The sequence below is a fragment of the Melospiza melodia genome, chromosome Z (assembly GCF_035770615.1).
Source record: "Melospiza melodia melodia isolate bMelMel2 chromosome Z, bMelMel2.pri, whole genome shotgun sequence".
NCBI lineage: Eukaryota > Metazoa > Chordata > Aves > Passeriformes > Passerellidae > Melospiza > Melospiza melodia.
The window spans coordinates 3,878,630-3,892,282 of NC_086226.1; the positions used below are offsets into that span (position 1 = coordinate 3,878,630).

Consider the following 13,653-nt stretch of genomic DNA (forward strand, 5'->3'; position numbering starts at 1 on the left):
GCCTCTAAAACAGAACACAGAAATTAGTTAAAAGCATGTTATGACACTGAACAAAGGCTAAGTAAAGGAAATACTGTTTTTTCAATTGAAACTAGGGAGAGATGGAATCTACAGTAGTGATATACATTTTAATTCAGCAAGGCCATTTGAAAATATTACAGAGGATTTTCTGTACGTGGTCAAAGCTTTGGTTCAGTATCTTATCTGTAAATATGTTTATGGCAATTTGAATGCTAAAATGAAAACAGGGATATAGAGATTTTGGTATTTATTATCATGAAACTGAATGTACAATGAATAAATTAATGAATTCCTTTTATGATAAGCACTTAACATGAATAATGCTTTATTTTTTCTCAGATTATTTTAATTTTCTCAGGTCCTACACTATAGGTTTTTTTATGGGCTAGCAGAGAAGTAATATCTACATTAAATGCTGCATTACTTACAAACATCTCTTTAATAGAAGAAGCTGAGGTGTTCAGAACATGTGGTTACTGAAGGAAGTGTTTCTGGCTGTGGATTTAGAAAGGAAAAGGTATTTTTTTTTCTCCCTTCTGCAAACCATCATCAAGATTCTTCAGCCTGGAATAATATTGTCTGTTACCATCACTTTCGTGGGCTGGTAACAGGCAACATGTGCTGTTAACATGAAACTGATTGAAACCTGAAGGATCTGACAAAGACATGACAAAGCTGAACAAATGACAAATGGCAAATACAGCTCAATGCTGAGAAACAAAAAATCATCATCGCTGGGAAGAAAAGTGCGATTGCAGATATAAAAATTGATTGCAGAAAATAGAATCACAGAATAAACTGAGGTGGAAGGGACCTACAAGGATCAAGCTGGTTTAAGTCCCACTCTTGGTCCTGCACAGGACACCACACATAATGATGTAACAGAGCTGGAACTGGAATATTTAAATAACCTAGTTAATAGCCCAGTACTGATATCCCTATTTGCATTATATTAAAGGATACTGCTATCCATGTGAGTATTTACAAAATACAAGGCAATCAAATCTGTCAGTCCTGCTCCTCTAAGCCACCCATTGCTTATCATGTGTGCAGAGCTTATAGGAAGGCAACCTCTGTGACTTGGTGTCCTTGTCTGCAGAGCGCTGATAGCAGCGCTCACCCAAATTGTAAAACACTCATAGCCCAGGAAAATAATAATTTGCTGAGGGAGGTTTTAATAGCAATGTATTTTGATGGGTAATTCCTACGACATGCATATTCTTATCTCAAAGGGGAGGAGTTTACGTGTAGTATTTGGTACAGTGGTTTATGTCTCTGTTCATCCAGTCTTTTCATTTAAAAATTCCTTGCTGTAAATAGAAACAACACTCATGCAGGCAAAGACTCATGACCACCCTGCATTCAGGAGCATTGCTAAATTAAAATGCATTTGTGGCAGATAATCTAAGCACACCAAGAGCTGTGTCTCCTGCCATTGCTTTGGCACACAGGGAGAAGAAGAGGCAGAATTCCAGGTGTGGCTGACTGAGCTTGGATCCCTTCTGCTGGCTTGACACCTCCTCAGTCAAGTAAAATGTCTTTTGGCTCACCTATATATGTGAATCTGATAATTTTTGACTGCAAGTGGTATTGTACAAGAAAGAGAAGACAGGCTTTATTTAGAAGGCATAGAAACAGAATTAACAAATGGAAGAAAGAAGCATCTGACCTAAATTTCAGGGACTGGAACATGTCTGGAATGCAGACAAAAAGTCCAATAAAACTCCCCTTTAATCTGTACACCATTCAAATCTATTTATCATGAAGCAATTACCTGCTCAAAACTGAAAACATACATATATATGTATATATTTTTTATGAGTTCAGATTGTCCAAGATAACTGGTCATAACACTATGCATTAATTACTGTATTTCTGTCTCCAGAATTATGTCCTATAAAAAAGAAATCCAAAAAAATGATCATGCATTAATTTCTAGCACACATGCCAAAAAAAACCCCACAAAGCCAGAAAACATAAACTTAAGCAATTTTTTTTTCTTTAATTTTCTAACACTGCAAAGAACAATTAAAAATGAGAAGAGAATTAAAAAAAAAAACCAAAGCACTTAGATATTCAAAAAGGAGGAAATAATTTAAAATTAAAAAGAAATAGGTACCATTTAGAAAACAGTTGAATCTTTTTTTTTGTTCCACCCTGCAATACAATAAACATTCAGTTTTCATTTAAGCCATGTGATATAATCCTCTGAGAATATTTTTGTATCCATTTTAATTTTTATTTTTAATCTTTGTAGGAAATAAGATTCTAAAAAAAACATTATATGTAGGAAAAAAAAAATTTTCACAGTACAATTCATGTATCCACGCATTGTTCAGATTACAAGAATGTGGGAGTTTTGTTTTCTTTTCTTTTTGGTACTCTAAAAAGTGCTCATTCTTACAGTCAGTGTTTGAAATACAATTAGCAATGTCAGTAAATTCCATCCACAGATTTTTTCATGCAATGACCCACTCTTCTGCAGAATTTTACCCAAACCAAAAGCTGAGACTTTATGATTAACCTCACAGAAAAAAAAATAATCCTGAGCTTAATCTGAACAATGTAGTTGTGGTCTGATTTATTGCCTGATGTCTGATCATCATTCATGCCTATTCTGTATGTTCTTTTAATGCTTCACTGAAATAGCAGCTGGATTTTGGCCTTTTATTAAATACCACTCCTTAGAGCTGTAGGGCGTAAAGCATTAATACATGTGGTTTAGCAGCCCCCAAATTAGTTTTATAGGGAAAATTATATTCATATTATAAATTAGTTAGGTGAAAGAAAGTTTAGCATTCTCTGCTGTAAATACAGCAGACACCATTTGTAATGCAGATAATTTTTAAAGTAGGGATATTGGAGTGTGAGTTTGTTGGTGTTCCTGATGAAGATTTTCCCACTTTGTTTCATTTACATTTAGGTGCAGTTTCAGAGGAGCATTTTCATTTCTGTCCTCTGTCCACATGTGAGCAGCTTGTTCCTGCTCTTTACAGCAAGGTTTCAGAACTTCCCTTACACTTACCATAAATTGTGCCATGCTGCTTGGACCACACAGTAGTCCCTTCTGAAATCCTTTGGGAAACATATAAAAATACCAGGATTTCTGCTTAACCTCACAGCCACCAATGAACCAAAAACATATAGGTCCAAGATACAGATTTTTCCACCTCTTGATTTCTAGGAAGAGTTTTCTTTCCAGGATAATGGCTCTGCATTATAATTTTAAATAAAATAAAGATGTTTACCCATGTAATGGACAGAAGACAGAATTAAAACTCTATTTACGTTACTTTCTAAGACAAAATCCCAGTTTAAAAGTATTAATTGTAGAGCAGAACTAAGTGATATAACTCTTCTTCTTGGTCTTTATGACGTGATATGGGAAACAGAGGTACCAATTTATGCATCTGGCTTCTGCCTGCTGCCTTGCAAGGCATAATATGCCCAGGATATCAGTGAATCCACAGGAAAATGGAAAGGCAGCGCCCCTCATAAGACTGAATGTGTTTGAGCATTAAGGAGGTGATTAAGAAGGTGAAGCTCATAAGTGGTGCTGTGATTTGCTCTCTGGTGTGAGGGCGTGTTGGCTCAAGACAATGATTTCTTTGTCAGGTGTGCACTTAAGGACTCCCTCTCAAGTGTGTGCCTGAAGAAAATTAAGGGTTAAAACTCCCACCTATTTTCCATCTACACGCAGGTTGAAAATCCCCCTGCTTATCACATCCCAACGGAGGACATTTTTAGGCTTTTCTCTTTACTGTCTGTACTATCTGTGCTTTTTGCACGTAGGCAGAGAGAATATTACAAAGGAAACTCATATCCCTTCCTGTTTCATCTCTACATTTCTTGGGGCAAAATAAAATCTTACATGAGAAAAGCATTTGCCTAGAAAACTGTTTAGATTCATGTACCTGGTCAAAGCATACCAAAACATGTTTCTCTGCCACCAACAGAAGACATCAGCATACATCAAGAAGGAAAATGGGACAGTGATGCTAACATTCCTTTGTGAAATGTTTTAAGGTCAGCAGTTAGGGAAAGCAAAAATAAATGAAAATGACAAAATACCTTTATACAATCAGTGTTATGTCTACAAAGTAAAAACATTATAAAGATAGACTGGATCCAGCTTTTAACAGCTGAAACTTTACTGATGACAGTGACAATATATCAGGGTACACCTGGAGCAGTTCAGCAGGGTAGATATCTAAAAGCAGTGACTTATATTCAGAGGCAACTTGGTCTTTTATTTATAACATGTAAACTTTTAACTTTTTACTTGTAAATCTTTTCCTAGGGAAAAAAAAAAAAAAAAAAAAAAAAAGAAAGAAAGAAAGAAAAACCAAGACAGGATATAGTTTCATTTTTATCCAAGTAAAATTTAAGTAGGAATAATTTTTTCAACATTAACTGTTTTAAATCTCCTGTATAAAGATTCATGTTGGTCTAAGTGAAAAGGGAAGTAGGACTGCTGGGTTTAGAGAATCCAAATGCAGAGCCAAGAATAGGAGCTAAATTTGTGGAAGTCATATGTTAATTATGTGTGCAATAATGTAATGCAAGTGGACACCCACCTGCATGGAAGTATATTAATAATGCTTGATAGTATCAATAGAATTTATAAGAAGGAAATACCATGATTGATTTTTAAATATTTTGCCTTTTTTTTTTTTAATTTTTCGTAAACAAAAAAGAAGGAAGAAAAGGACAATCTACTGCAGGTAGATTACATTGTCATGTAATAACAAATTACTAAAATTGCAAATAGTCCAATGCCTTTTATATAGCCCCACTTTGCCACACAGTTTCTTGTTCAGCAATCCCTACAAAAAGATCTATTAACCAAAACATATGGTGGTTGAAGTGCTCTGGTTTTCTCAGCAAGGCAATATATCATACAATTAATTGAGCCTCTGGGCCATCTTGACATCAATGGGACTAAGTATTTGTTTAAAGAAAGTCATGTGCCTATTTGCTGAATTGAGGCCTAAAATTAAGGGGGAAATACTGTGTGTGATTATGTCATAAAAGACAGCAATCCTCCAGCTGCACAGGAGGGACCTGAGTTAAGGATATACAGACTTGTATCCAAATGCTTTCATTTTTTCCCTCTGCTGACAGAAAGCAGATTTTCCCACACTTTTATAAAGCGTTGTGCAATGCAACATATATATTATGGCACAAACTGGAAGGTCCCAAGTATTCCAACTACCTGCCATATTATCCCATATTATAATCTCAGTATTATTTCAGTAGAGCTGGAGGGCGTCTGCTAGGACAGGCTCTTAGGACAGGCCCAGCCTGCTCACTTGGTTAATGACATTCCTCAGGTTCAACAAATGCACCTGTCTTGTCTTCATGCCTCAGTGCACTTCCAGTGTCAGCCACAAAAGCCACTCAGGCTGCTCTGCATGATTGTGCAATTAAAGAGCACAGATAATTTCCAAGACTATTTAAAGTATAAACACGGGCCAGTATCTAAGCGCCTTTTAATCTAACGAAGAAAATACAAATGTTGAGAGGGGAATGAAATTATAATGTGAGGAAAATAGCTTGTGCAAATAGTAGTTCACCCTTTCTTTGTTCTTGTTGCTCTAAATTTAGTTGACAAAATTATGAACTAAGAAAAGAGTCCACAAAGCAGAGTTTCTCCTCTTCTGCCTGCATCGCTGATGAGTGTAAAGACAGATTACAGAATTCATTTTTAAAAAGTTTATGCTCAGCGTTTCTGAAAATATACAGAAGTTTAAATAGTAGCTCTGATCCAGGATCCTGTTCAGCCACAGGGAATCTATCCTAATAATTTATACAATCTTTAAAATGAAATTATTTGCTAGACAATCTCTTTGAACATGTCATTGTGGTAGATAAAAAATCATTCTGTTACACAGCACCAGCACAACAGCTCTGAATATTGTGGCCTACGTGACATCTGGGGAGTGTGCTTAAAGAAAGGGAAATGTTTCCCTTTTAAAGAAAGGAAAATTTAATTTTTTGTATTTTGAGGCAGTGTGATGGAAGAGACCCTCTTTTGCTAATACTTTGTAGTGACAAAAGGATTTCAAAAAGGAATTTTTGAAATAAAATAATGTTAGGTCGGATTGGAGAACTTATGAAAAGCCTACTACAAACTAGCAAAGCTGCTTCATTTTCCATTCTCTGAGCAAATCACATGCTTAAGCAAACTGCACTGTGTTTTTCAGAGGATGCCTATAAAACTCAAGTCCGAATTGATGATGAACCAGCCTATTTGGACATTCTAGACACTGCTGGACAGGTGAGTAATTTTCCAATGAGAGTCACTCAATCAGAGATAAACTCAAAGATTTTAACCTCAGAGATGTGGATCACAGCGCTTAAAGTTCCCTAGTCAAGCATAAAGGAGGCAGTGGCAGAATTATACAGAGGAATTAACAAAGGGGAAGATTAAAGTGCTGCAGCATAGAACAGTATAACTTCCAAATCTCATCAGAGGAGACAGACAGGCTGAAATGAACAATAGATAAAAAGATGTTTGTTTCTTTTCCTCTTGTATGCAGGAACATCTATCACAATAATGAAATTAATAAATACTGTGTTGATTGTCTTACATTTTTCTCATTCCTCCCCCTCTATATGTATTTCAGGAATTTTCTGGTCTACTTGTAGACTATTTTGTTACTCTTCTCCCCCCATTATATCTAAATATCTTATTTAGATATTAGATATAATATCTTAAATATTATATCTAATATAACACTTAAATAAACAAGGAAGTATTTGGGAAGAAAAAAACTGGTAACCTTGTTCTCAACTTCCTAGAGGTCTGAATGCACCTAAGCTAGGCACTCCAAATGGCGGGGAATGCAGTCTGCTTCCAGAAATTCAAAGAAAATTCAGCTATTGTCAGTCATTTCCACATATATACAATTTTTTAATGATTTAAAAAATTTTTGATCTTATGAGAAGGTTAGAACTATACTTCATCCTTAATTTATGGGAGGAGGATATGATTACCAAGGTTATGAATTTTGTCAGAATAAACAGTTGTAAGGTAAGAAAAGAAATCAGAATAACTCAGTCAATGAAAGGTGGTGAAAACAATAGTACAAAAAAGCTGGAGTTTTGTCTCCAAGTTATATCTCTATTAGGAAGCAAAAATTCCACTGTATTCGATGTCCATGGTATATAGAGACCAAGTAATGAAATGTGGTGCAGATATTTCATAGAATGACAGAATTTTAAAAGTTGGAAATATCTTTAAGATCGAGTCCAACCATTAACCCAGCACTTCCAAGGCCACCACTGAACCACGTCTCCAGGTGCCACAGACATGTGCTCTTTAAATCCCTCAAAGAATGTTGACGCCACCACTGCCCAAACATCCTGGGCCAGGGCTTAATAATCCTTCCAGGAAAGAATTTTTTCCTCATTTCCAATCTAAACGTCCCCTTTTTCCTCATCCTTTCCTCTTTGCAGCAAGCAGAGGCGTGTGCAGAAGCACCACACTCAGCAGATTTGTCATCCCAGGCCATTTTACAGCCTGGGCATAGCCATTGTACTTCTGCTGAAATGTTGAAATGAATCAACCAAGTTGATTTGATATGAGCAAATCTCTGTTTTAAATTCCCCTGATTGTCATCACTGAAACACATTCCCAGGATAACTAGGAAGTTCTTCCCACTTTCCCTCCCACGATTTTTCAGGAGCTGTCCGTTCTAAGTGTCCTGGATTTAGCTGCTTGTCTCTGTAGATGTCCTTGGATTTGCTGCCTCTCTATCTTCACTACACAGCTCCATAATAAATCAAGACCTAATCCAACTCCCATTGAAGTCAGCAGCTGAAATAGGCTCTTTCTTCACAGAGCTCTTAATGATGCTCTCACTGAAGCTCAGTGAGAGCAAATTCTGCTCTGATTTTGGTGACTCAGGGTAAAGATTCAAAGCACCCATTTGTGCTGCCAATGTGTGCCTTGGTGGTGCCTAGTTGTTTCTATTTCCCTTGGTTTTATGTCAAATTGGAGATGGCGTTACAGCTTCTAAATCAGGAAGTGGAAAATGGAAAACTCATTTGTCTGGGTGTCCTCACAGTCATAAATACTTCATCATCAACTTTGAATAATGACTTTAATCACTTCAGGAGATCAAGGAGACAAAATTGTGATTCATCCTTATTTAGGAAGTACAAAAAATCAATAGTGAAACCAACTGAATTTAATGTATTTTGTTGTTGCCCTGGCGGACGTGTTTCAACAAATATGTTTCTCCTTTCCTTTCTGTACCTATGAACTAATTAAGAATTTCAACACTGACCAAATGAGCTACTAACAATTAACACAGTTTTTAATAGTCAAATCTAGACTTAAAAACCCACGTGTGATTTCATACCTGCATTGCAAAAAAAATCTTCAATACTTTAACTGGTAGATCCAGTTTGATGCCTGCAAAACATAAAGCGTGCTTCAGAAATACATTTACTCTCAATTTTCTGAAGTTAAAAGAAAAAAAACAACCCAACATTCAAACAATGGGAAAACAAGAAACATTGATTAACTTGCCCATCTAGTTACTGATTTTTCTCATGTGCATGTACATAAACACTATATCATAGACCAATTGCTCATCTCAGGAAATAAACTGATGTTCACTGGACTCTGGATACATATTTTATACACCATCATTTGTCCTTTGGTGCTCTTCCAACGCTGTTTTTCCACTGAAAGCACAACAAGAGGCATTTTCTTAAAGAATGTAAGGGCTGGTGCAAGTAGTTATGCGACACTGAGCTCACTACACCTTCTTTTCACCACCCTCTACACCTGCCAGCTGGGCAGCCTGCGTTTGCTCACCCCATTTAGCTTCAGACAGAACATGTTTGCCTTAGAGAGTTTCAGATCAGAAGAAGGCATTGATGTAGCTCCTGGTAGCTGGATTGTCATAAACAGACCTAACATGAGCTAATCCTACCAAAAAAAGCTTGAAAATATGGTATACTGCAAGGAAATGAACAAAAAAAAAATGATGCTGGTATTCTTTTTCAGTGGCTCATCTGAATCTAGAAGAAGCTGCCAGTAAATCCTTTGGTTATTTATCAATGATGCCTTTGGGTCTTTAACTAGAAGTATTATTCTCATCCCAAAACTTTTCATTTTGCACCTACACTTCAATTAAAACAAAAATAACCCCCCCCCAAAAAAGAGAAGCAAATAAAGCCAAACACATTAAATGTGAGATTGAGGTCATATTTATAAAACTGAGGAAGTTTATTTTTTTAGCTTTTAACTCCCAAGGCTAGCTACAATATGGCATGTGGAGTATATAGGACAAACTTCATGGAAATCTGAAAATGCAAATTAGTATCCATAAAGATAGCTTGAACTTCCTTGTTCATCCATATGGGACATTTTTTGAGTGACTTTCCCTTGAAATTCACCCACGTCCACTGAGTTTGGAATTGGCATTGCTGGAGGTGATTCTGGGATTTCCCTTGTCTTAACCAACGTGCCATAAAAATAATGTGCTTTTACATGCATTTAATCCAAATTGACGCAAACCCTTTGGTTTCCAGCAAACTTGCAGGTGCAAACAAAAGGACATTCAGCCCCCAAGCACTCTATTCTGCATTCAGCTCCCCTCACAATTATTCTCAGAGAGTGACAACCCCCAACTGCTCAAACCGCGCACAAAAAGCCTCCACACGGAGTTATAGAAACCTTCTGTTCGCTCATTTGCGCTTTCTCACCTTCTCTTCTAGCTTAAAAATATGTTGCTACTTCTGGAGCCCAGAAGTATGCTCCTCATGGAGCACACACAGCAGTTATCTCTCCTGCTGTATTTATAGACTGTTGACTGACACAGGAGCTTTTATTCCTGCCACAGCTTTCCCCTGCATGACACATTACCCAATCTCTCCGTGCAGACCTCACGCCGAACGCTAAAAGAGCAGCAGAGTTTCCTTCACGGGAAAACAATCTGATCTGACATGTAAAAGAGGCAGAGATTGTTTTCAGATACAAAGCAGGCAAGTATGTGGAAAAATGGGTTTCTGTACCTGTCAGTGAGACAATACATTCCGAGATTATTGCGCCAATTTTTGTTTGCTAAAACGTGAGCTTTTTATGATAAACTTAGTGCACCAGTATATTTCCCAGGTGTGAGTCAGAGACTTGAAAAATGGGCCCAAAAATGTGATGGCATGCCATTTCAGGGAGATTTTCCTTTGTCTGGAGTTGTGTGCACATGAATTCATTTCCAGGCAGACACTTTTCAACCTGACAACAGCAGTGCGCTCTGTACCGAAATCCATCTCTCAAATTGCCAGCAAATCACAGGACATGTTTATCCTGCCAACCTGCAGGACTGTGATTCTTGCCCCCTGCTTCAAGCTTTGAAGAGGAACCATATTAGTCCCAAGAGCCCTTCAGATAAACACGCTTTCTCAGACTGAACACTATAGCCTGATGATTCACTCAGGCTGTTATCTGAGACCCCTCTGCTTATTATCTAAACATGCTGCTCTAATCCTGAATCAATGGAAGTGAAATCTCAAAGTACACTAGTGCAGCTTATCTCAAGGAAATGTAAAATGCCTTTTTGGCAGTAATTATGTCTTAATGGGCCTCTACAGCATGTTCTTATAAGGGGAAAATAATTTTATTGCACTTTCTGGTAGGTACTCTAGTGCATAAATGAAATCCATTTTATTTTTAAAGCACAGGGATATTGAAGCAAGTAGCAACAATTAACACAGTGTATTAAGTGAGAAGAACATTAGTTTTATTTCCTTTGTACGTTGTTCCACAGGCTGTTGAAAACATACTTAGAAAGTATAAAATCATAACACAGAAATTTTCCTGGGGTCTTGAGACAAGTTGTTCTGTACTTTCTGGGAAGAGCTAAAATGTCTCCCTTGACCTAGTAGTTTTATTTGCCAATGGACAGATTGTGGAGAAACACTTATTTGGCGCAGTTACAGAGTGGAAAAAACAGTTGCAGTAAATCACAGATGAAATTGTGGACCTGACACCAGTTTCCTTCAGATCACTGGCAAAATATTCCTTGACTTCAGTAGGAAAAGATCTAGGCATATGCTGATAAAAATGAGTATATAACCAAAGGAAGAGCAGGGAACTGGCAGCCAAGATTCCCAACTTCCTTTTTCATCCCTGTCCATGAGTGAATCATGATGCAATAAAGGGTGGATCAGTTTGTATTTCTAGGCCTGCATTTATCTTCCTGTCAAACAGGTGCAATAAAATGTTGCAGGGAACAAGCACTTAGGGCGAGCATCAGCATTTATTGAGTCTGACAACCCCGATTGCCTGCCCATTGCTACCATTCCTCTTCAGCAAAGTCAGTGTTAGTGGTTCCATACTGCAGGTGGTGGAAAACTTTCCAGTGTTTTCTCTTCTCGTTCAAAAATTTTATTTTTTCACTTGAAATGCTTTCCCTCTCACTGTTCTTCATCTTTCTCTAACTTGCAACTTTAAAAACCAGATAAAGACAGACTGATGCTGCTGAAAGATTTTTTCTCTTTTTAATAAAATAAGGACATAGAAGAAAATATATTATTAAAATTTTCAAAAAAAAAAAATTGGAAAATCTATTGTTTTTCTCTCCAAGCCTTTTTTGTAGAATTTTCTTGTGGGTTTTTGTTGTTGCTGGGGTGGTTTCTTTTTTTTTATTATTTTATTGAATTTGGCATTTTTGGTTGGTTGTTTTGTTTCGTTCTAGTGTACATTGTATGGAAAACACCTATATAAGCACATTCCATATGAGAAAACTTCATCCAGGTCTTCCACAAGATTATGATAATGTAATTGTTTTCTTTTCTCCCATCACTGGAAAATATTCTGCACTTTTTCTCTACACTAGTGAATGGTACTGAAGTACTTTGAAGTTCCAGTAGACACTGCACCTATTCTAAGTGTGTCCTGATTTCTTTATATATATGTGTGACTGTCCTAGGTAATCTCACTAGGAATTCTATTTTACAGAGGTTTTCTATCAAAATCTGCTTGTTACCAAGCAGCTGTACACAAACCTGGGACGCCAGCGAACAGAAAACTGAATTCTACCTCTACCACTTTTCCCAAAGCTCACATTCATAATGATATTTCCAGGACTAAAAAAATTGGCTTCAATGCTGAGAAAACAAGCACATATTACAGCACCACATGGTGCCCATTTTCCCTGAACAAATGACCAAGAAATGGTTTTTTTGCAGAGCAGGGCTTTAATGCTTCATAGGAGAAGTAGGTTGTCCCCAAAAAATGAGATTTTCAAAATTAAGTGTCTTTTATGTAATTCTGAAGCTTTAAATGGCAGTGTCTCCAGACAAAGAAAGTAAAAGGAAAAAATTATATAGTGCTATCAGAATCATCCAAGCATTTCACTTGCTAAACCACATAAGAAGGAAAAAGCTGGAAAAAGTTTTCTAAAATTGTAATTTTTATTTCCTGCTAGCAGGAAGGGGAATGGGAAAACCTAAAACCAAGTAATATCTTTTAAGTTGGAGTTTCAAGAGTTTTGTTCCCAGACCTGGAGGTGAAATTCCCTCCCACTGAGCAAACAAAAACTCCTAATAAACAAAGAAACAAAAACCATGTTCATGAGTGTTCCATGTTATTATCAGAGCTGTGGGATGATGTGAGACAAACCATGCCAGGGAAGAATCTTATCTTTTAATAAGAGAAAAACTCAAAAGCTTAGCAGTGGTTGCAGTGATTATGTCAGAAATCAGTGTGGTACCTGACTTACACCTTGGGCAAAGCTAAAAGAGACAGACTCTGCCAACTTTTGAATGCGCAGATGAGCTTTGGCCCTTTGGAGGAAAGTATCAGCATATCTCAGAAGCTACTCAGTGTCTTTCAGGATCATAAAATCATGGAAGGCTTTCAATTGGAAATGACTGTAAAAGCCCTGCTGTGGACAGGGACACCTTCCACTATCCCAGGTTGCTCCAAGCTCTGTCCAACCTGGCCTTAGACACTTCCATGGATGGGGCAGTCACAGCTTCTCTGGGCAACCTGTGTGTCCTGGGTTGACTATATGATGCTATTATCCCCAATCGTCTCATTCTGTTTATGTTGAATAATAATAAGTTTTGTACATTTAAGAGTGTTACAGAGAGTGAAGGAGGGGAGAGAAGAAGCGCGCAGTTTGTTTTCAGACACTGCACTCACTCCTCCACATTCCTGCTCCTGGACTGTGTCGTCTGCGGATGGACAGACAGCAGGACAGAGCTCTTCTTTTGCTTTTTAGTTAGTGTTAGCTAGCTGAGGCAAAGAAGTTCTCTGGACTGTTTTTCTCCTTTTTCTTTGGACCTCTTGAAACTGCTCTGGCCTGAACCCCCAGGAGAGCACCGGCAGCTGCAGCTGTGGCCCAGCGGGCCGGGCCGGGCCTGCGACAGTTCCAGCGCTGAGGGACAGATCAGAGACTGAGTGAGCTGCAACCCGAGGACGGGGTTTTCTCAGTCTGTCATCTCTTTTAGAGTGGCAAGGGGTCTCATTGATTGATATTGTTTTGGTTTTATTGTTTAATAAACAGCTTTTTTTCCACCTTTCTCCAAGGAGGTATTTTTCCCTCCCAGACCCAGTTGTGGGGAGGGGCCGATTGGATCTGCTTTTCCCAGCGGAGCTCCTTTGGGGGG

At 37.7% G+C, this 13,653-nt stretch overlaps 1 protein-coding gene across 1 annotated transcript in view; it reads left to right on the plus strand.

The window, feature by feature from the left end:
• Positions 1-13,653, plus strand: part of RIT2 (Ras like without CAAX 2) — a 176,196-nt gene that overhangs the window by 64,522 nt on the left and 98,021 nt on the right. The window contains exon 3 of the mRNA XM_063180569.1: positions 6,228-6,301. Within this exon, the coding sequence (XP_063036639.1) occupies positions 6,228-6,301 (74 nt within the window). The remainder of the gene's footprint in view (positions 1-6,227; positions 6,302-13,653) is intronic.